General features: G+C 46.7%; 2 protein-coding genes across 2 annotated transcripts; both read right to left on the bottom strand.

The window, feature by feature from the left end:
• Positions 1-3131: 3131 nt before the first annotated feature.
• GLA (galactosidase alpha) lies at positions 3132-15935 on the bottom strand. Its single transcript, XM_056858983.1, has 7 exons — positions 15739-15935; positions 12166-12340; positions 11304-11481; positions 8754-8845; positions 6272-6433; positions 4846-5043; positions 3132-3440 (listed from the first exon to the last, which is right to left on the bottom strand). The coding sequence occupies exons 1-7, from the start codon at positions 15933-15935 to the stop codon at positions 3132-3134; spliced, it is 1311 nt and encodes a 436-aa protein (XP_056714961.1).
• A 4366-nt stretch (positions 15936-20301) lies between these two features.
• Positions 20302-24131, bottom strand: PIN4 (peptidylprolyl cis/trans isomerase, NIMA-interacting 4). Its single transcript, XM_056859624.1, has 4 exons — positions 24077-24131; positions 22705-22778; positions 21602-21721; positions 20302-20483 (listed from the first exon to the last, which is right to left on the bottom strand). Exons 1-4 carry the CDS (start codon positions 24114-24116, stop codon positions 20325-20327), a joined length of 393 nt encoding a protein of 130 aa, XP_056715602.1. The 5' UTR covers positions 24117-24131; the 3' UTR covers positions 20302-20324.

Below are 24131 nucleotides of genomic sequence, written 5' to 3'. Positions count from 1 at the left end.
CACCTGTCTGTTGCTAATTGATTTTGTTTTAGCTGTTGAGGAGAGCTTATCAGTACAGAAGCCACGCTCATCCAGTTCCATTATCTTTCTTTGTAACCTTGCCAAGGCAAGTTTTAGACGCAAGCCATCTATTTGTCTTTTCCTATTTCTCATAGTTTCATCCCCAATCATTCTCTTGTGTTAACCTTTTGCATTAAAACACAGTAATGGGTCAATTGCTGTTAACCAAAGGAGAGTAATTGCAGTCCATTGCCCCGCTCATAGAAGCAGGGCTCCCAAAGCAGTAGCCAAGACTTCCTTCCATACTACAAAGATTGGTTTTTGCCTTGCTCACATGTGACTGGCTATATAGTTAAATCAACCCATATATGAAGGAGGGTGGCAGAAGGGTCCCTGGTATGTGTGAACATACAACGCTGCTTCATACCAATCCACTCTGTTTAAATGGAGATAGTAGGGATTGGAGCAGAGACTTAATACAACCCTGCTGAGTTACACTCACTCGCCTGGAGAATTGTCTGTAGCAGTTAAGTCAGTTGATAGTGTTTGCTAATGAATAGAACTGGAAACTATTGGGGGAAGCACAGATTACACTGGAACAACTCAAATGAGCAAGTGGATTAGGCCGTAAAGGGCACTCTTAACTAGCAGGTTTTCATTCAGTATATTCCACACCCCTCTTGAGAGCCAGCATGGTGTAGTCGTTAAGAGCTGTGGACTCTGATCTGGAGAACCGGGTTTGATTCCCCACTTGACCACATGAGTGGCAGAGGCTAATCTGATGAACTGGATTTCTTTCCCCACTCCTATACATGAAGCCAGCTGGGTGACCTTGGGCAAGTCACACTCTCACGGCCCCACCCACCTCACAGGGTGTCTATTGTGAGGAAGGGAAGGTGATTGTAAGCTGGTTTGATTCTTCCTTAAGTGGTAGAGAAAGTTGGCATATAAAAACCAACTCTTCTCTTGCCTGAGGAAGCCACACCAGCAGTAGTAAAGCTCTTCAAAGATTCTGATTTGTTGCAGAAACAGCATTGCATTGTCCACTCCACCCCCCAGTCTGGTGGTAGAAAGTGCCATCAAGTTACAGCTGACTTACGGTGACCCTGTAGGGTTTTCAAGGCAATAGATGTTCAGAGGTAGTTTGCCATTGCCTGCCTCCCTCCCCCTAGTCTACTCACTTGAAAACCCCCCAAAAAAGTACAGCTGCTGCATATGGTTTCCACAGCGTTTTTCTTTGAACCCATCTGCATCCGTGAGACCTGCATTCATCATATACAAAATGACTGCATATATATACATATACATTTAGTTAACATGATCCAGAACCACAATCCTATTTTTAAGAAACGAATTAAACTTTGGTTTCCTGCTCTCGCAAGAGGCTCAGGCACTTCATTCCTTCACGACAGCAGCAATTGCAGTGCAACAGTTTAAGAAACCCTACTTAGCAAGGGGAACTCATCACTTCCACTGCCAGCAGTTACAGGAAGCAAGATAACATGGAGAAAAGCATTTAAGGCAATGAGTTTGGCCTGTAGATTTCTTTTGGAGCACTGCTGTCCTTTGTTCAAAACAAAGAGACTGCTGATGAAATCACAGCAAATGGTGGGGATCTCTGATATGGGGGGTGCAACCTCAAGGAGGAAAAAAAGCAGCCAACAAGATGGCAGAGAAAGGTAAAATGAACAGAACCTGGAAAAAAACTGGAAACTTAAAAAACTTAGATCACGTTCTCTCTCTCCCCTTTTAATATATAAATCTAATGCCTCTGTGTCTGACAATGCCTTTTTTATTAAGTGACAGGGATCCCAAGGCTACATTGTCAGTGGCAAGATTTATCAGTCCTATCACTCAAACATTAGATTTTAAATTGCGCTGTTCAAGATCAATGGATCAAGGAGCTTCTAAGGAAGGAAGGAAACTTTAAAAGATTATTCTGCCTACCTCTGCATTTTTTTGCCATCAAGTCACAACTGACTTATAGAGACCCCATAGAGTTTTGAAGACAAGAGGTGGTTTGCCATTGCCTGCCTTTGCATAGTGACCCTGGTGTTCCTTGGTGGTCACCCATCCAAATAGTAACCAGGGCTGACCCTGCTTCGCTTCCAAGATTTGATGAGATCAGGCTATTCAGGTCAGGATTTCAACATCATGTATATAGAGATTATGGTTAGTGCTCATTTATTTCATTTGTACAGTTCATTATTCAAATAAAATCAATTTCCCCCCTGAAATACGTCTTTTTGGTTCAGGCCTTCACATATAAAGCCTTGTGGAGCTCAGGTTTACAAAAAGATAGTAGGGAAAGACTTACCTGAGTGAATAACCATATACCAAGTGATTCATAATTTGGAGAGAACTCTTAAGAGAGAAATAGAGGGTCTGGTGACAGGTTACCAAGCAAATGCACCTTTAACTTACAACCTAATGGAGGCAGTGAAAAGGAATCCTACATTTGCTGAGATGGAATTCCTCATTAAGGTCTAGCAGCTTGAGATCTGGGCCAGCTGAGTAAGTGCCACATCCCTGTGGTTGAAACAGGTATCTACCTACAGGACTTGTTTTACCACATAGGTAATATGGGTCGAACCCTTAATTGAATAATAAGTCAGGTGGAGATACTCTGCTTACAAGAATCCAGATTGTGCACATGAAGCCTATACCCTTTTTTTTAAACTTCGGGAGGAACCAAGAATATGAAATGCCATGCCCACTGGGCAGTTTACTTAAAACATTTCACAAAAAGCTCCCTGTGCTCAAGGGTACGGGTGTAGTTTAGGCAAGCCACAGCTGGCAGGATGGCACGTTGCAAGTGGTTAAGTCAGCAAAAGTCAGCGCTCTTCTCCAATACCTGTTCTTCCTCTCAGCATCATACACCACAGATTTTGAGAAGTGTCTCTGGCCTCTTAACATAAAACACTCTTGCATTCTTCACCGGGTGTTGTTTTTTGGGAGAACACAGGAAGAAAACATTTTATGATGCAAAGATCTACCATTCCTTTACAATCTCTTGAGGTTGAGCAGTCACAAGGCTTAGGGAAAGGTGGTTCAATCTTCTGAGACTTTAGAAGGTCACCTGCAGTTCTGCTGGAAGGTTATCTTAGGAAAGGTTCTTTCAAAGAGCCACATTATGAGATACCCAGAGCGTGGGTGCCACCGACAACCCGTTTTTCCTCAATCACCACACTCTTCAGCAAGACAGTCCCTGTTGGGTTCACCAGTACTTTCAAGAATGATACCCAGTTGTGTAGCCCCAGATTTCTGCTGGTGGGAAGGATCTGCTGAATAGAACAAGCGGGGTTGCAAGCCAAACCGTTCCCAAGAAAGGTGAGAGAGAACTTGTAAGTTTGAGGCCCACCAATCTCCTGACGGTTCACTATGGCTATGGCGTAGGCCCCACCTGAAAGAGGCCGCTCCCACAATTCAAAGTTGTTGTCCTGCAGAGAAGACATGACAGATCCATGAGTAGCAGCAATAACACGCTGTATGCAACCTTCATATACCACAAGTATGCACACTTCTCTTAAATTTGGTTAACCATCAATAGGAAACAGGACTAGTCAGATGGTATGGGAGCTATCAAAATCCAAATCTGGGCTCTTGGAGCTTTATTACCATGTCTTGCAGATACTTCACAGAATTTGTACATCAGAACTTGGCGTTTATCTAGTTTTAGGAGGGTTTACATACCAGTATTTATAATAATTCTGTAATAACTTAAAAGTTGCAGATAAGAACTGAGAAGAGCACCAAGACAGAAAGAACAATGGCTTGCCTGAAGCAGCTACCTAATAAATTCAGCCTTGAGTGAAATTAGAACTCAGGATCTTTACGTCTCAGTAGGGTGACCCATAGGGTTTTCATGACGAGACTTATAGAGGTGGTTTGCCATTGCCCTCCTCTGCAGAGCGACCCTGATATTCCTTGGTGGTCTCCCATCCAAGAACTAATCAGGGCCAACCATGCTTAGCTTCTGAGATCTGAAGAGTTCCGCTCGTCCTTAAAGTATAGCATATTGGAATTAATCTTGGGATCTAATCAGATAGATGTATTACTATTTTCATTTTGGATCAAGTACAAAGGCTAGGAAGATAGAATCATAGAGTTGGAAGGGACCACCAGGGTCATCTAGTTCAACCCCCTGCACAAAGCAGGAACTTCACGCTACCCCTCCACAGCCCCAGTGACCCATACTCTATGCCCAGAAGATGGTAAAAAAACCCTCCAGGGTCCCTGGCCAACATGGCCTGGAGGAAAATTGCTTCCTGGCCCCGAACTGGCGATCGGCATTACCCTGGGCATGTAAGAAAGGGCCACCAGGATGCAGCCCTTCCTGCCCACCCTCTCATGATCTGATTAAGGTTTATTATTAATACAGCAAAGCTATTAAAATATTCATATCAATTACAAGACATAATTAAAAGATACAATATCTAAAACTATGGGATATATAATTCTTAAATAAATTAAACCAATTACTATTAGCTAAAAACCTCAGATTAATATAGCATTTTCCATTTTAGGTTAGATTGCCAAGCCCCCCACTTTGTCTAACGGATCTTGTATGTTGCAGCACAGAATAAGCACTGCTGCAGGTGGCCATCTAGCCGTATTTGCTCCCTCTCCCAATTTAGTATCATCTGCAAATTTAATGAGTATCCCCTTTATTCCTTCAATCCAAATCATTTATAAAGATGTTGAACAACACAGGGCCCAGGACAGATACCTGTGCTGAGGGGACCGTGTACATACAAGGAGGAGCTCCTACATTCCCCCCCTTTTTGGATATGTAAAACGTCTAGGGTACATCCAATTATCTCCCCCCCCCCCATATAGTCTTACCTTGGTGATTTGGTATCCCTGCTTGCCCAGTGGATCCTGGTTGATGGCGATCACTTCCTTGTTTTGGAGCAGGGCCTTGGATGCTGAACTAATGTGGCGCAAGTCGTTGGACATGAGGAGTGGAGCTGCCATCATGGCCCAGAGTGCCATCTGTGTTACCTGCTGATCCCAACTCAGTCCAAAGTTTCCAATCACCAGCTAGGAGGTGGAAAAGACCAAGGTCCAGTTTACAAAACAGAACGACGCTTAAGCTCAAGCTCAGTCACTGGAAACCCCCATGAACAAATCCCCCAACCCTTGAGCAGCAACAGCTGCCAGTCCAATGGCCCATGAGAAATTAACATGTGGGATGAAGACAGCCATGGCAGTAAGCTGCCCATGGTCCGATCTTGGTGTGATGCTGCCATTAATTGTGGAACTCCCTGCCCCAGGATGTGGTGATGGCTGCCACCTTGGAAGGCTTTAAGAGGGGAGTGGACATGTCCATGGAGGAGAGGGCTATCCGTGGCTACTAGTCAAAATGGATACTAGTCATGATGTATATATATTCTGTCCAGAGAAGAACCTGGTTGGACACTGTGTGAACAGACTGCTGGACTTGATGGGCCCTGGTCTGATCCAGCATGTCGTTTCTTATGTTCGTATAATGCTGCCATTAAACCAGCTGACTAAGGGTCTGGGCTGTAAAATATTTTTATGGCCACAATCTAACACAGTTAGGTACACTTGGTGGTGGAAATTGCTGTCAAGTCGACCCTGTAGGGGTTTCCAAGGTAAGAGATGCACGGAGGTGGTTTGCCATTGTCTGGGCAGCAACTCTGAACTTCCTTGGTGGTCTCCCATCCAAGTCCTAACCAGGGCCGATCCTGCTTAGCTTCTGAGATCAGGCTAGCCTGGGCCGTCCAGGTCAAGGCTTGGTGCACTTAGCATACTCATCTCAGTGGGCTCCAGAATGCCTAAGTCTATGCAGGATTGTAGCCTGTATTGCTTCACTCATTTTTTAACACCTACTTATTGGTGAAAAGCAGTGGCAGACCTACATTTTTGGGACCCTGAAGCTTGAACGGTTATGGGGGGCCTTTCACAACCAGCAACAATAGGGCAAGCCATATGAAATGGGTATTTTCTAAGGTCAATATTAAGTTCTTCAACCCACTGGCTTATGATTCAATCACTAAAATACTTATTTTAATAACAAACACTTTTAAAAACTCCATCAATTTTGTTGCAAAATTCACTTATTAAAAAAAAAGTTGCTTTGGGGACCCTTCTGGATTAGGGGCCCGGAAGCTTAAACTTTATTAGTTTCACAGTAGATCCGCCACTGGTGAAAAGGTTTCTCTTTCATCATCATACTTGAATAGAGCCCCGTGTCTTTCGCACAGGAACAGACTCTAGAACAGAGCAGAGAGCAGACTCTTCTCACCATGTCTGGGTCGTTCCAGCCCCCGGGCCCAGCAACGTCGGTGAGGTTGTCCTGATGTAGAGTGGTCCAGTCCAGAACATTCCTGATGCTATTCCAGGCATCGTAGATGTCAGCAAAGTTCCTCCAGTAATTACAGAACTGTTTTATCTCGGTGTAGTTGGGCTGCCAAAGGGGAGAGGGTGGAAGGAAAAGCAGAAATGATCGAACCTGAAGAGGATACTATTTGAATGGAATAGGCTGGTTGGGTTTTGGGGTGCAACTACGAAGAACTCCAGGAACCAGGACTATTATAGACGCTAACTTATCAAAATGATTTTCCTCAGTGCTTCATCAGACATGTTCAGAAATCCCTTATAATGACTCACCAAGGTTACTACCCATCCAACTCTTCCCTACCTTTCCTCCAAGGAGTTTAAAGTAGTATGCACTATTTTCTTTCTCATTTTATTCTTGCAACAACCCCATGAGGTATGTTAGCCTGAGAGACAGTGACTTGTGCAGGGTTACAAGTGAATTACATGGCTGAGCGGGTCTTCCTAGCTCAACATTCTGGCTTTTGAGCAGATTTAATACTGCTAACTTCAGTGTTTGGGATGTCAGGCTCCACCTTATCAGGTAGAAGACTGAAACAGACATAACAATTTATCTAAAGTCCCCGCGCACATTAATGTGGTGAGATAAGAGTAGAAGCAGGAGCTTGCTAGCCCATAGCTTGTGCTCTTACCCTTACATTATCACAAATAAGAGCAAAAGGGAAATCTGCCAGGAAAGCTGGACTTTACACTGAAGCCTCTGCTGGGCAGATTCCAAAAGTCGGTTTTCTAGTATTTAGCCCTAAAGACCCTGGAAGTCTTGCCTTTGACCTTGGACTTTGCCTCGTTCACTGTTTACAAGTTCATCTTAAGTCAGAGAACCAGTGTGGTGTAGTGTAGCAGTTAGAGCAGGGGTGTCGAGGGTGTTACGAGGGCAGGATATGACATAAATGTCACTTGTTCAGGCTGGGTCATGCCTCTCTGGCCCAGATTGAGAATGGGGTGGGGGCCGCCTCGGCTGGCTCACAGGCCAAATAAGAGAACTCAAGAGGCTGTAGGATCTGGGAGACGCTCATTTGAATCCCTACCCTGTTGTAGAAGCTTGCTGGGTGACCTTGGGCCTGTCACACTCAGCTTTAACCTGCCTCACAGGGTTGTTGTGAGGATAAAATGGAGGAGAGAACAATGTAAGCCACTTAGCGTCCAATTAGGAAAATAAATGAAGTAAATACATAAAATAAACAAAGGCTCACTATCTCCATCCATTTATCCCTCCTTGTTAATCTCCATACCCCCCACCCAATTAAAGGTAAAGGTAAAGGTCCCCTGTGCAAGCACCGGGTCATTCCTGACCCATGGGGCGACGTCACATCCCGACGTTTTCTAGGCAGACTTTGTTTTGCGGGGTGGTTTGCCAGTGCCTTCCCCAGTCATCTTCCCTTTACCCCCAGCAAGCTGGGTACTCATTTTACCGACCTCGGAAGGATGGAAGGCTGAGTCAACCTTGAGCCGGCTACCTGAAACCAATTTCCGCTGGGATCGAACTCAGGTCGTGAGCAAAGCTTCGACTGCAGTACTGCAGCTTTACCACTCTGCGCCACGGGGCTCCTGCCCACCCAATTCCCCCCACCCAATTCATCCATTCCAGACGTGGGAGGTGCAGCAGCGGATGGTCCCATTGCGCAAGAGGAGGCCCCAGTCTTAAGGCAGGGCCCGACATTCTGATCAATGGGTCTAAGCCCCAGAAAGCCAAAGCTAAACAGACTCCCTGAGGGTGCAAAAGCAAGTCTGATGTGACAACGCGGGTCCCCGTTCTTCTGTTGCCCACTCCTCCCATCAGTCTGAAAGAATGGAAGGATGAGAAGACTCCACTTGGCTATCCCTCCCCAAAAATCTTTCCTGGCCTTTTAACAGCCATTCCATCACAAAACGTTCAAGGGTTTTTCTGATGAAAAATGGCTAATTAATAGGGTTCAATTCTGGTCACTGCCTTGCAGGAAAGACAGAGAAGAGTGGGTCAGTGTGACCACCACCCTTCCCATCAATCTGTCCCAATGTATCCTCATCCCTGCAGCATGGTTTTCAATTCCAGATGCCTTCCCTGATTAGGCCTACTTACAACAGGTTTCCTCCATGGCAAGGCATTTCCCAGAGCAGGGAGGAAAAGCACTAAAGAGCCAGGGTGGTATAGTGGTTAAGAGCAGCGGACTCTAATCTGGTGAACTGGGTTGGTTTCCCCACTCCTACACATGAAGCCTGCTGGGTGACCTGGGTCTAGTCACTGTTCTCTTAAGAGTTCTCTCAGCCCCACCTTCCTTACAAGGTGTCTGTTGTGGGGAGAGGAAGGGAAGGAGATTGTAAGCCAGTTTGATTCTCCTTAAAAGGTAGAGAAAGTCGGCATATAAAAACCAACTCTTCTTCTTCTAAAGTCACCAGGTGGCCCTCCTTACCTTCTGCATGAGCTTCTGGTAGAGCGGCCACTCGCAGGAGTACACAATGCTTCTGCCGGTTTTATTCAACGCCCGGGACATCGTCTTATAACCTGGCAGTAAATGGGAAAAATTCAGCTCTCTCGGAATCCTTAGAATTAAACATTAAAAGGCTGCAAGAAGAGAACATTCAATCTTTCTGTGCCACCAATAGGAAATGAGGGGATATTTCTATTTTGCATTAATTCTGGCTCAAAAGGTTGCCTTTTCTGCAATTACTGTGAGGAGTTTAGAGACACCCTTCCCGTACCATCAGCAAATCTTTTTTTAAATAGGGGGCCATATTTTTCTTTAAATGATACCATGCATTTAATCTATAGGAGGGAAGGCAGCATGGTACAACCCGATCTTGTCAGATCTAGGAAGCTAAACAGGGTCAGTCCTGGTTAGTATTTGGATGGGAGACCACCAGGGTTGCTGTGCAGAGGAAGGCACTGGCAAACCACCTGTTAGTCTCTTGCCATGAACACCCCAAAAAGGAGTTGCCATAAGTCGGCTGCGACTTGACGGCACTTTACACACACACACATTTAACCTATAGGTTTTGAGTAGTGCCACATAAGAACCTGCATAAACCAGGCCAAAAAAATCATCTTAAAATTGTTTTCTATAACGTATAGAAAAAAATTCCGCAACAGCCAAAGTAACCTCCAAAGGGAGGCCATATTTTTAACTGAATGAGACCTGGCAATGTCGCCTCTGCCCAATTCATTGTTCACACCTCCGCGTGTGCAAGAAAGGGCTCCTGACATCTGTCAACCCCAGTGTGAACTGCAACAGAAGCGGTTGCAGAGCCCTCCTTTCCTGATGCGCCACAGCCATATATTTCCCTGTGGGGGCCCTAAACACAGGCAAACAGAAGTGATAAAGAAGAGAAGGCCGGGGGTGGGGAAATGAGTGCACTTGTCTCTGTGGCTGATCGCGTGGCTGAAGAGCCCTTTTCAGCTGGTCATAGGCCTTTCCTCACAGACAATCCACTATCCGAAAGAAGCCTCTTACCGGCAACATTGGGCCACCTAACAGAGACACAAAACCAGGGGCTAGATTCTGCAGCAAAGAAAGTTGCCAATTTTGTCCCCATGAGCTAGATACTATGACTCTCTTCCACCAACTCTTCAACAGGGAAAGGCTTCACTGGAGGATGTCTCTGTCTATTGAAGGAAGTCTTAGCAGAAGAGCATCGTCATATCCAGCTCAGCAGAAAGGAGTCATAGGATCCAACCCCATATATGTTCAGGCAATGCTGTTACAAGACCTAACAACATCAGCTGTACCATGCTGTGCTCATCCTCCCATGTAACACATGCCATCATGTGTCAACAATACCCTTTCACTCTGTACACTGGACAAACAGGGCAGTCCCAGTAGATCTGTGGTTGAAAAATGCAATGTTCAGAAATCACCGGGGGAATGTTTTTACAGGCCAGAAGAGCTATAGGTTGCTCTTCTCCTACCAAACAAGATCAAAGGCCGAGGTTACAGGTTACTCTTCTCCTACCAAAAGGGTTGATCCTAGATATTTACAGTTACAGGTTACTCTTCTCCTACCAAAAAAGATCAAGCATAAGTAATGAATTAGCATTCATCAAGGGATGCAATGTGCTCTCCCAACCCCATAAGGGATTTCATCACTCATTATAAGAGCAGACAGCTCAGCATGATCCACATTTTACAGATGTTAATGAGTTCTGCTTAATCATCTTTCACAATGCACCTTCCTTGATTAAACCTGGATTTATATTAAGTCTCGACTGCTCATCTATAAGCAGGTAGGAGTGGTCTCCCCCAACTCTGAATGAATTATGTTTATGGTTTCAACCTGGCCTGTCTTTGTAACATCTCCCAGTCCCCCCATTTCTGTTGATTGTAACATTAAATATACCTACTGAGAATGTACAGTTCATACATCTGATGAAGTGAAGTGATCTCAGACTCTCAAAAGTTCATGCTGGAATATGTTTTTGTTAGTCTTTAAGGCGCCACGGGCCTTCTGGTTAATTTTGCTGCAACAGCCTAACTCTACCCCCCTGGAATTATAGGCCAAAAAAGTGCCCTGTGGGGAAAAAAGGCCTTTGGAGCAAGGCCAAGAGTGAAACGGCCTGTTCCATTTTCCCTGTAATGCATTTACTAGAGACTGGGGGGGGGGGGTGTCAACATAAACCTAAACTATTTCTAGACAAATCAGCCAGGTGAAAACCTCCAGGAATGAAACAAATGAACACATAAACGCATGAAGCTGCCTTATACTGAATCAGACCCTTGGTCCATCAAAGTCAGTACTGTCTACTGAGACCGGCAGCGGCTCTCCAGGGTCTCAGGCAGAGGTCTTTCGCATCACCTACTTGCCCAGTCCCTTTAACTGGAGATGCCGGGGATTGAACCTGGGACCTTCTGCCTGCAAAGCAGATGCTCTCTCACTGAGCCACAGCCCCTCCCCTAAGATGTTCCACTTAAGGCCCCAGCCCAAGCTACCTTGTGACCTCACGGCCCTGGCCCCTGTCTGGTACACACCTTCTGCCAGCAGGTCTACCGTGTCACAATAGCAGCCGTCGAACTTGAGAAGGTCCACCCCCCAGCTGGCAAAGGTTTGTGCGTCCAGCTCATAGTAACCATAACTGCCAGGAAAGCCAGCACAGGTTTTGTTCCCGACATCTGCGTAAATGCCCAGCTTCAGCCCTTTGGAGTGGATCTGGATCAGAGACGGCAAACACAGCAGGATCAAAGGAATGGAGAGGTTGGGGTTTCTTTACGAACAGAGATCAGAAGCACGTGGCTGGTTTAGTTGAGGGGGGGGGAAGACTGAGGGTTGATCCTAGATTTTTTTTTAAAGACAGGGGTTAACTAAGGAAGTTAAGAGTACATGAAACCAAACAGGGATTGAGCTACGGTTATCAGCTATTGTAATGAAATGGAATACCTATATTAAGTGGCATTATAATTCCGAATACTAGATACTAGGGGACAGATAACAGAGAATTACTGTTTTCTTCATGCTTAGGGGACAGATAACAAAGAAGTACAGATTCCTTCATGATCTGCTTTCAAGTTCCCAGAGGTTTCTGGCTATTCTCTGTTGGTAACGGAACACTGGAACAGACAGATCTTTGGTCTAATGATCCAAGGCGGCAATTCTTAGCCATTCTTATAAATGGTTGCATCTCCACAAGGAGGCTGGTCTCCTTGTTCACTTTCACTCCTACAGTTCTAGGGGTCCGCATTTAGAGAGAAGACAGAGTAAGAAACCTGAACAAGCCACAAAAGCTCTCCCATCTTCCCCAAAAGGGAATAAGATGTCAACAGCAGCTCCTCCTGCACTCCTTAATTGCTTGAACTGGAAGAAACAGAGGGGACAAATTAGCACGAATTCACTCACATAGTCTGCTAATTTGGCGATCCCGCTGGGGAAACGTTTTGGGTCTGGCTGCAGCCGGCCCTTCTCGTCACGGCTCGGAGCCATCCAGCAATCATCGATGCACAGGTACTGGTACCCCACATCTCTCCAGCCTTCAGACACCATCAGGTCAGCCATCTGCATGAACAACTTTTCACTGAGGTTGGAAGAAGAGAAGAGTCACAAGAAACTAAAGGGAACTGGAAAGGGGAAAAGGAGAACATGGAGATTTGTACTTTGGCACTGAAGCACTGTGTGGGATCTAAATATTTATGGCTAATATTTTTTTTGGGGGGGGGGTTATCTAAGGAGACCACTTGGACCTTGATCTTACCAAGGTAAAGCTTGTACGAATAACTACATTCCATCAGCACTAGATTTGCCTTGTTTACAGTGATCACCACTCAATTAACACAAGAGGAAGAAGAGTTGGTTTTTATATGCTGACTTTCTCTACCACTTAAGGAAGAATCAAACCGGCCTACAATCCCCTTCCCCTCTCCACAACAGACACCTTGTGAGGTAGGTGGGGCTGAGAGAGCTCTAAGAGAGCTGTGACTAGCCCAAGGTCACCCAGCTGGCTTCATGTGTACAAGTGGGGAAACCAGCCCAGTTCACTCCGCTGCTCATGTGGAGGAGTGGGGAATCAAACCTGGTTCTCCAGATTAGAGTCCACCGCTCCAAACCACTGCTCTTAACCACTCCCCACAAGTTGAAGGGTGCTGAGAGTCCTACCCAGATGTTTCTCCCCTGACAAAATACTCACAATAGCCAATGTGATATAGTGGCTTGGGTGTCAGACTAGAATCTGGGAGAGACTAGGTTCAAATCCCCACTCTGCCAGGTGACCTTGGGCCAGTCACACACACACACACACACACACACCAGCCAACTTCACAGGGTTGCTGTGAGGATAAAATGGAGACAAGGAGAACAACATAGGCTGCTTTGGGTCCCCACTGGGGAGAAAGGCAGGATATAAATAAATTCCAGACTCCACAGCGAGAAGGTTTTGAATCCCTCCAAAAAAAACCATCAGACTTAGCCATATCCACGTTAGTTCTCCTCCCAAGTTGAAGATAAGCTTAAGTATACCCATCTCTCTCTTCTCTGCATTCCTGACATCATTATCTAAATGATTAAGTTCCATCCCGGGACGTGGAAGGTTTAGCCAATTGCTTGAACCATACACATCTGCCAGACTGAGGAATAACTGTTTCATTTTAGGTGACACAGACCGATAAGGGCAAAACCCGCATTCCCCAACCAGGTCAGGCCCCACAAGGCACATGGTTCTTTGTATCTAAGCCACCCCACCCCGAAACAAAAAGAAAACTGGAAGATAAATTAGTGTCTGACTCAGACAGTCTAATCAAGGTATGTAATTCATATCAGACGATTCTAGATCAGACATGCCACTAAACCCAGAAAGGCAGAGATTCTTCATCCTCCATTGGCCAAATCCCCAGGAATTTCATTCAGGTACTTAGGAACGGAGGTGTATTTCTCCTCCTTTCTGTAAACTGATATGTTAACTCAAACTTCAGTACTTGTTCCTAAACTCTGTTTCTGACATGTTGGAATCTGAACCTGTTCCTCAGCTAACTACTTCCACATCAGCACACCAGGATAGTCCCGTAAGCCCGAACCCAGCAAGTGTCAAAGACACCCATAGCATCCTACAAATGTTCACAGTAACTGACACCAATAAATCAGAGACTGCGTGTTGACATTTGCCAGTCCATGATGACAACCTCCTATTTTGGAGGTTCAGAGGATGAGTCACAAAGATACCAGGGATACCAGTAACCTTAAAAAGTACAAAGGCCTTCACGCCTACAAAATGGGCATAATCAACGGGTGAAACTTTCCTAACACTACTTCTTCAACCCAAGAAAAGTTTCAGGTCTTTAATTTTGTCCACTGCCCAGCTGCTAAAACCAACTGTAACCAATAAGACAGTGGTGAACAGATCTGTATGTCACACCTCCAACAGGAGAGTGCCTGCCTTTCTTTTAAATGGACAAACACACCACAGGCCGTAACTGCAGCACAATATGCGATTTCAGTATTTCACAGCATAAAAGTGGGAATGATAGGAAAACCTACACTGGATAACCTTCTGCTCATCACTGAATCATCATGCAAAGGGATTCAAGTTCCTTGGGAGAACTGGATACAATGCATAAGAATGCAGAAGTGGAAAAAATACCACACTGTTGTTTGTGGCCCAGTGACTCAGCATGTCACCAATATGGCAACCATCAGAAGTCCTTTTTAGAAGAAGAGTTGGTTTGATACTCTGCTTTACCGTAAGAAGTCTCAAAGCATAATAATCTTCCCTCCCACCAACCCACCCCACACACACAATAGGCACCTTGTGAGGTAGGTGGGACTGAGAGAGTTCTGTGAAGACTGTAACTGGCCCAAGGTCACCCAGCAGACTACGTGGAAAAGTGGGGAATCGAACCCGGTTCTCCAGATTAGAGTCCACTGCTTTTAACCACTATGCCATGCTGGCTCTTGACTTTAAAAGACCTTGTAGCATTTTAGATTTATTGTAGCAAAAGTTTTCATGACCTCAAGTCCACTTCAACAGATGCATAAGTAATCACTGTTGACAGGTTTTGTTAAATATATACACATCAGTACAGAGGTAGAAAAACAGTATGCTCTACAGCTAAAGTATTATGAAATGCAAGAGTCTGTAACATGTCAACGTACAAAACGTGCGGTGCAATGTGCAGACTCAGCGTGGCATAGTGGTTACAGTGTTGGACTACGATCTGGGAGACCCAAGTTCGAATCTCCACTCTGCCATGGAAACTCGCTGGGCGACCTTGGGCCAGTCACACACTCCCATCCGAACCAGCCTCACAGGGTTGTTGTGCGGATAAAACGGAGGAGAGACTTTGGGTTCCGAGTGGGGAGAAAGAAACAAATTAATAAAATAAGCTCAGTGGCCATTCACGACAGCAGTAATTGGCAAAAACACCATCTTCCCGTCTTTACTCCGCTCACTTAGGCCCCTTAATAGGAGCAAAGAGAAAAACTGGCCTCATCCGAGTCTTTCAAATGATACTTGTTACAAGTTAACGTTATAGGATACCTCCCTGGGAAGGGCAGTCAACCTGTTGGTTAAGCTAGCCTTGTACTGTCTACTCTACTGTCGCAACTCTCCAAGAATCAGACAGGAGGGCTTCCCCATCCGCGAGCCTTTATCGATTGCATTTTTATCCCACCCTTTCTCCAAGGGGCTCAGTACCTGGTTCCCCTTTCCTCATTTCACCGCATCCCCGCGAGGTCGATTAAACGCACCACGCACGAACAGCCCGAGGTCACCCCGTGATTTTTATGGCGGAGGGAGATTTTCAGCATAGGCATCCCAGGTCTTAGTCCGACACCCTGACCGCTATTCCTATACCCCCCCCCAAGGTTACAAATACAAGGGCGCCCCGGAGCATGTGCGGAGCGCCACAGACATCCCAGCAGCGCAAAACGTTTGCAAAGCCCCCCATGCCTTCCCTGTCCCGGCCGCGCCGCCTGCCTGCCCACCTGATGCACCGGCGGGGGTCTTGGGAGCAGTCCGTCTGGCAGAGGAAGCGCTCCCAATGCAGCCACCCCATGGGCGGCGTCCGCGCCAGCCCGTTCTCCAGCGCGCCAGCCGGGCACGCCCACGCCAGCACCGCCGCCACCAGCGCCAGAAGCCCCCCTCGGCCCAGGGCCCCTCGCCGGCTGTCCCCGACAGCCATCCTCCGCGCGGCTTCCTGGCAGCCGCGCCCCACGACTCAGGCTGCAAACAGCGCCGTGCAACCAGCCGCCCACTGCGGCCCGGCCTTCTCCCGGATCAGCCAATCACAAACCTCTCCGGCGGGCACGGGATCCTCCTACAGACCTGAAATTGTGGTCCAAGGGGGGAGTTTTGTCACGTGACTGGACCGGTGTGGCAATAGGGAAGAGAACGGTATGGACTCTTTCGTGGTTGCGCTCCGTTCCTAGCAAAGAACTGCCCTGAATTGATTAACAAGAGGCAGGCAGCCGAGCAAATGCTTTTGCAATCCATCGCCGCACCTTCTCTCTTGAGCTTTTGCAAGTAAGCTTCTGTTTGCATGCTGGAAACGTTTCCCCCTATAGCTTGTCATTCTTCTGTAGTGCTGCCAACCCCCAGGTACTACCTGGAGGCCTGCTATTACAACTGATCTCCAGCCAATCCATCTCTGCACCTTTTCTCTTGAGCTTTTGCAAGTAAGCTTCTGTTTGCATGCTGGAAACGTTTCCCCCTATAGCTTGTCATTCTTCTGTAGGGCTGCCAACCCCCAGGTACTACCTGGAGGCCTGCTATTACAACTGATCTCCAGCCAATCCATCTCTGCACCTTTTCTCTTGAGCTTTTGCAAGTAAGCTTCTGTTTGCATGCTGGAAACGTTTCCCCCTATAGCTTGTCATTCTTCTGTAGGGCTGCCAACCCCCAGGTACTACCTGGAGGCCTGCTATTACAACTGATCTCCAGCCAATCCATCTCTGCACCTTTTCTCTTGAGCTTTTGCAAGTAAGCTTCTGTTTGCATGCTGGAAACGTTTCCCCCTATAGCTTGTCATTCTTCTGTAGGGCTGCCAACCCCCAGGTACTACCTGGAGGCCTGCTATTACAACTGATCTCCAGCCAATCCATCTCTGCACCTTTTCTCTTGAGCTTTTGCAAGTAAGCTTCTGTTTGCATGCTGGAAACGTTTCCCCCTATAGCTTGTCATTCTTCTGTAGGGCTGCCAACCCCCAGGTACTACCTGGAGGCCTGCTATTACAACTGATCTCCAGCCAATCCATCTCTGCACCTTTTCTCTTGAGCTTTTGCAAGTAAGCTTCTGTTTGCATGCTGGAAACGTTTCCCCCTATAGCTTGTCATTCTTCTGTAGGGCTGCCAACCCCCAGGTACTACCTGGAGGCCTGCTATTACAACTGATCTCCAGCCAATCCATCTCTGCACCTTTTCTCTTGAGCTTTTGCAAGTAAGCTTCTGTTTGCATGCTGGAAACGTTTCCCCCTATAGCTTGTCATTCTTCTGTAGGGCTGCCAACGCCCAGGTACTACCTGGAGACCTGCTATTACAACTGATCTCCAGCCAATCCATCTCTGCACCTTTTCTCTTGAGCTTTTGCAAGTAAGCTTCTGTTTGCATGCTGGAAACGTTTCCCCCTATAGCTTGTCATTCTTCTGTAGTGCTGCCAACCCCCAGGTACTACCTGGAGACCTGCTATTACAACTGATCTCCAGCCAATCCATCTCTGCACCTTTTCTCTTGAGCTTTTGCAAGTAAGCTTCTGTTTGCATGCTGGAAACGTTTCCCCCTATAGCTTGTCATTCTTCTGTAGTGCTGCCAACGCCCAGGTACTACCTGGAGACCTGCTATTACAACTGATCTCCAGCCAATCCATCTCTGCACCTTTTCTCTTGAGCTTTTGCAAGTAAGCTTCTGTTTGCATGCTGGAAACGTTTCCCCCTATAGCTTGTCATTCTTCTGTAGGGCTGCCAACGCCCAGGTACTACCTGGAGACCTGCTATTACAACTGATCTCCAGCCAATCCATCTCTGCACCTTTTCTCTTGAGCTTTTGCAAGTAAGCTTCTGTTTGCATGCTGGAAACGTTTCCCCCTATAGCTTGTCATTCTTCTGTAGTGCTGCCAACCCCCAGGTACTACCTGGAGACCTGCTATTACAACTGATCTCCAGCCAATCCATCTCTGCACCTTTTCTCTTGAGCTTTTGCAAGTAAGCTTCTGTTTGCATGCTGGAAACGTTTCCCCCTATAGCTTGTCATTCTTCTGTAGTGCTGCCAACGCCCAGGTACTACCTGGAGACCTGCTATTACAACTGATCTCCAGCCAATCCATCTCTGCACCTTTTCTCTTGAGCTTTTGCAAGTAAGCTTCTGTTTGCATGCTGGAAACGTTTCCCCCTATAGCTTGTCATTCTTCTGTAGGGCTGCCAACCCCCAGGTACTACCTGGAGATCTGCTATTACAACTGATCTCCAGCCGATAGAGATCAGTTGCCCTGGAGAAAATGGCCGTTTTGGCAATTGGACTCTATGGCACCGAAATCCCTCCCCAAACCACGCCCTCCACAGGCTCCACCCCAAAAATCTCCCACTGGTGGCAAAGAGGGACCTGGCAACCCTATTCCTCTGAATAGCACATTTATCATGACTGTAATGAAGGCAGCAAAACGGAGCTTTTCCAATAAAAAGTATGGAGCACGTGTAAATTATCGGCAGAAGATAGATCACAATGGGTTAGTCTGTCTGTAGCAGCAGAAAAGAGCAAAAGTCCAGTAGCACCTTAAAGACTAACAAAATTTCTGACAAGGTATGAGCTTTGGTGAGTCACAGCTCACTTCTTCAGGTAGAGGAGAGAGCTGTAGCTCAGGGGTACTGAATCTCAATCCCCAGCATCTCCAGGTAAAAAGATTTCTGGCAGACTTCCTAATGTCTTCAAAAACATGAAGGTGGGGAGGTGCAGGAGGAAGGGGAAGCATCAGGATTTAAGATACTAAAATGAGAGTGTAGGAGCTTCTTTTGAAAGGCCACCAAGAGAACTTCAACTTCCAATAATCTCTGCCAGGCAGTCACACAGAAAGCCTGTCCCTTTAGGCTTAACCCCTAAAAATGTTTTTCGCTTGAGTCAAAGCACTGCTTCCTGGGAAATGAATTCCATCAATTACGGAAGAATATTACATTAGGGGATGGGAAGGCGATACAGGAGGGGACTCTGGTTCAGCAGTAAGACACTGTAAGCACTGCAAAGAGTCCCAGGCTCCTTGGCATCTCCAGTTAAAGAATCTCAGATGACAGGGCAGGCACTGGGAAATATTTCTACTGCAATCCCAGACAGCAGCTGCCAGCCAGAGTAGACAGCACTGAAGTAGAAGAACCAGTGGTCTGACTTAAGGCAGCTTTGTACATGTCACAGGAGGGGACTCAAACATCCGCCTTCTCTCTCCAGTGCAATCATCTCGGTCCAGAAGGCCCTGACTTTCTAGAACAAGACACGGGGAGTCACAGCTCAGGCACACCCTTCTGTTCATTTTGGAAGACCAGAATATGATTCAAGGAAAGGATGCCGCCTCTGGAGCCCAAGGGGCACAGATAGAGATATCAGGAGTTGCACCCCTGCGACTGAACCTCCAACAACACGACTCTTCCTTTCCAGACTCAAGGGCCAGTTCATAGCCTTGCTTCTGCTGCCGTCACTTGGCCCAGAATGAGGGTGTCTGAAGCACACCAGTTTCTCACACAACCCTCCCCTCCTATCATCCATCAAGAGAGCCAGCATGGTGTAGTGGTTAAGAGCGGTGGTTTGGAGCAGTGGAGTCTAATCTGGAGAACCGGGTTTGATTCCCCACTCCTCCACATGAAGAGTCTAATCTGGTGAACTGGATTTGTTTCCCCGCTCCTTCTTCAGGGGCTGGAGAGAGGGACTACCTGTACCTCAATGCCCATACGTACAGTGGTTATTGCCATTCAGAATGATTATTTACAGATATCCAGCCTCTGCTATAACTTCCTTCCTCGATAGTGTCCATACCTCATGAGCTGTCAGTGGTCTCCACGCATACATCTAAGCTCAGCATCATACCTCCACATGGTTGGAAGTTACAGATGATAGTCTACCAATAAGAGAAGTCTCTAAATGACTACTGTGGTGCTCCCAAAAGCCCAAATCCACTTTTCCAGGAGAGCCAGAGTGGTGTGGTGGTTAAGAGCAGTGGACTCTGATCTGAAGAATTGGGTTTGATTCCCCACTCCTCCACAAGTGGCGGAGGCTAATCTGGAGAACTGGATTGGTTTCCCCGCTCCTACACATGAAGCCAGCTGGGTGACTTTGGGTTAGTCACAGCTCTCTTAGAACTCTCTCAGCCTCACCTACCTCACAGGGTGTCTGTTGTGGGGAGAGGAAGGGGATTGTAAACCGGTTTGATCCTTAAGTGGTAGAGAAAGTCGGCATATAAAAACTAACTCTTCTTCCCCTATCACAGAGACTGTTGCATGGGCTCACCAGCCTCGGAAGAGGCTGCATCCTGTTCCCACAACATCCATCATAGAATGAAAGCAAAGGGCCAGAAACTCCCAAGATCAAGCAGGACATTTTTATTTTCGCCCTTCGACCATGATGATGTGGTAGCCAAACTTCGTTTTGACGGGAGGGTCTGTGTACACAGGTTTGTCCATGCTGCTGACGGGCAAGGCGAAAGCTGCCTCTTGGAAGGGGCCAACCATGGAGCCTCTGCTCATCCAGCCCAAGTCGCCCTGGAAAAGCAAGGGAAAGGGAATGGGTCTCAAGGCCCTTCTATCCACAGATTGCAGGCCTCTGTCTCTGCCTCCATTCTGAGGCACTGCAATTGACTGGCTTCCCCCACCCACTCCTGACAGCACTGTCTTGCTTTCTGCAGGACCCTAGGTCAAGAGGACAAGTCTAATGTTCAGCTCACATTCATCCCTTGTTACCTTGTTATTTATTAAGATGTCTATATCTTTCTCTTATGATTCAAGGCAGCTTACAATGCCAAAAATTAAAAACATAGTTGCACCCCATTAAACCCCCCCAAGAAGACACCTGCAGCTTAAACCCCATTAAAAGCCCACACAAATAAAATGGCCTTACACCGCCTCCTAAAACATTCTAAAGATGGTGCTCTCTCACCTCTTCAGGGAGCCCATTCCACAAGGTGGGAGCCAGTATAGGAAAGGAAGGGGCTCTAGTAGATGCCAGTTGGCCCACTTTAAATGGGGTGAAAACCAGAAAGTGGCAAACAGAGGACCACAGTTGGCCGATGGGAAGAGAGATAGTCTATCAGACCATTTCTTTCCCCATTTCCCCTTTTCACTCTCCCTCCCCCACTGACCTATCTACCATTATTGAAATTTAAAATGTCTGCTCTTTGGGTACAGAGACAGGTCTTTTTTCCGTCATGTTATTCCGCAAAGCACACTGAGTTGGATCCTACCTGGTTTTCTGTTCAACTTCGCCCTTCCTCACTCCAGCCCCATCCATGATCTTCAGCATAATATTTTCAGTGGCCAAAAGGAGGGTGGGGTTATAACCACCCGAAATAGTGGCAGGGTCCAATTCACTGTATTTTGACGGAGCTGTATAAAGCAAATGCCGTCAACAAGGAGACTCCGTCACCACTCCCATAAATTTCATTTGTTTAGTCCTTCTGCTGCCCACTCCAAATCGCAAGCAGCTCAGTGCCTCCCAGTCTGTAAGCAGTATGTGGAAAGAGTTCTATTGCTAAGGCAAAACAAGACTATGGTATCCGTACTGCCCATTTTCTCAAGCAGTGTCTCAGGGAAAAGTGTGATAAAACTCTAGATCAGCAGAGCGAGTCGCTGTGAGGGATCCAGAAAACAGAAATAGGACATACCCCCTGCCTGGCTTTGTCTTCGCTGTACTGGGATGCTACTTCACTGAAGCGCACACCAGCCTTCAGCTTCTCCAGGGCCTCCAAGGCTCTGCTGTGTTTCTCACACAAAATGTGTCTCACCTAGAAAAAACAAGACGTATTAAGACAACAGACCCCTCGCATCAATGGCTCAAAAACACACACTACGGCCACATCCCTCAGTAGGAAACACACTGCATGTCTAAACCTACTCGCCCATTGCAAGCAACCCTTTGCCTGTTCCTTGATGTAGCTTCCAGCGCCCTAGCATGAACATCACAATTTTTTTAATGAGCTATATTCATTTTGTCCATCACAAGGCTACTTTGGTTTGATTTGCAGATAAAGTTTAGAACCCACACTGCTGCACATGAAAGAAGTTCCTTATGTATCTATCTATATATTTAATCTCCTTGCATCTGGGCTCTTGAAGTACACTTGCAGTCTAGAATCATTTCTGGTTTTCCCTACAAAACCTTTCATTCGTATATAAACAACAAAAAATAAGAGATAACATACCTCTCTAAAGATTATAGCCAGTCAAAAGATATGTAAGGCTGAACTCTATCTTGGAATTTATCGTTCCAGACTATAACAAACTCAGAGTCTATTTATGTGTGAACTGATTGGTTGCATTAGTAAACAGATTTTTAGATCTCACAAATTAGTTTTGTGATTCATACAATCTTTCAAATTCTCTGAAACAAATCCTTGAGTGGTTCTGACTTTTTCCTATCACTTTTCGTGACCTTCCCTACCACCCTACTTATGCAAGTTAGCAGTGAGAGATTATGAAGCAAACCCTGTTCCCAATTCAAATGAGTTACATTGCAGAATACTCCTGATTTGCAGAATAGCTTCTTCTCTGCCAACGTTGCAGAGTGTATCAGACTTCGGGGCCAGGCCCAGTGGAGCTGAAGAGTGCAAAGACAGCCTTCTGCTGGGCTTTGTTGTTTCTTCTCTACTCCCTGAGCAGTTCTGGCAATGTGGGGGAAAGAATATGTCATACTATTTCCCTCCCCTTTTTTTTCTTGACTATAGTTGGGCACTTATAGACAACATCCAAGAAAATTGCTAGCACCCACCTTCACACTACTGCCACCCCCCTTGGGGCCTTGGGCTTTCTTATCAGCAGCATCACCTCCAGATGTTGCTCCTCCTTGGGAAACACAAAAACAGGCAACAGTGAGATGCCCTGAACAGGCAAGAACAACTGCAAACTTGCTGAGGCCCCAACAAATTAAAGCATAATCAGGCTTCGCATGAAGACAATTCCCACTTCAATCAGCATCTCCAGTTAAAGGATCAGGGCTGGAGATTACCTCTGACTGAGAGTTTAGAGAGCTGCTGTCCATCAGAGTAGGCAGTGTTAAAAGCCGGCTGTGGTGCAGCAGTTAATATGTCAGTCTGCAGTCTTCAAGGCCCAGGTTCAAATCCCCAGTAAGCCATAAAACACATCAGATGACCTAGGGTCATTCATTCTCTCTCAGCCTAACCCACATCCCAGGGCTGTTGTGAGAAAACGGGGGAGAGGAAAATGAGCCACTTAGAGGGCAAGTGGGAAACAAAAGTATTGAATAATAAATGAATAAATAGATGGACCTATGGTCTGATTCTGCACGCGGCTTCATGCATGCATCTCAGCCGCTGAAATGAATCAGTGCCAGTTTCAAGCCTATTGAATTTCTACAGCTCCAGTCTAACAAATCCTGCTCAACTATAGTTCTGTAAAGCAGCAGAAAAGAGCAAGAGGCCAGGAGCACCTTAAAGACAAACAAAATTTCTGGCAAGGTATGAGCTTTCGTGAGCCATAGCTCACTTCTTCAGAAAGCTCATACCCTGCCAGAAATGTTGTTTGTCTTTAAGGTCCTCCTGGCCTCTTGCTCTTTTCTGCTGCTAGTGACAGACTAACATGGCTACCCATCATGATCTGTAAAGCCATGAGACATCCGCCAAGCCACATAGGGGCATCGTCCCAGAACGATCACTTCCAGGATTTTTGGGCAGAAACCACAGCCGTCAAAATGTAGATTGTTATGATCGCTTGGCAACCACCTCGAGAGGCGGTGAGCTCTCCTTCCCTGGATGTTTTTAAGCAGAGGTTAGATGGCCATCTGTCAGCAATGCTGAGTCTATGACCTTAAGCAGATGATGAGAAGGAGGGCATCTTGGCCATCTCCTGGGCATGGAGGTCACTGGGGTGGGTGTGGGTGTGAGTGGGGGGGGGGAGGTAGTTGTGAATTCCCTGCATTGTGCAGGGGGTTGGACTAGATGACCCTGAGTGGTCCCTTCCAAGTCTATGATTCTATGAAAGGAGTGGGGGAAGAGATGCAGCGGCCAGAGAGTGATGCGTTCCCTGCTCTCAGCGAAGCACGGGAGAGGAAGAGAAGGACTCCTGGGTCCCCCGGCTGCAACCCGTCACTCCAGTACCGACATCCCGGGTCCTCCATCCCTCACCTTTCCCCCCTTTGCCGCCGCTTTTCCCTTTTGGCGGCATCTCCACAGTGCCTGC

This window comes from Euleptes europaea, chromosome 13 (genome assembly GCF_029931775.1).
Source record: "Euleptes europaea isolate rEulEur1 chromosome 13, rEulEur1.hap1, whole genome shotgun sequence".
Classification (NCBI taxonomy): Eukaryota; Metazoa; Chordata; class Lepidosauria; order Squamata; family Sphaerodactylidae; genus Euleptes; species Euleptes europaea.
The sequence above is the reverse complement of the archived record's forward strand: the minus strand, read 5'-3'. Positions and strand labels throughout refer to the sequence as shown.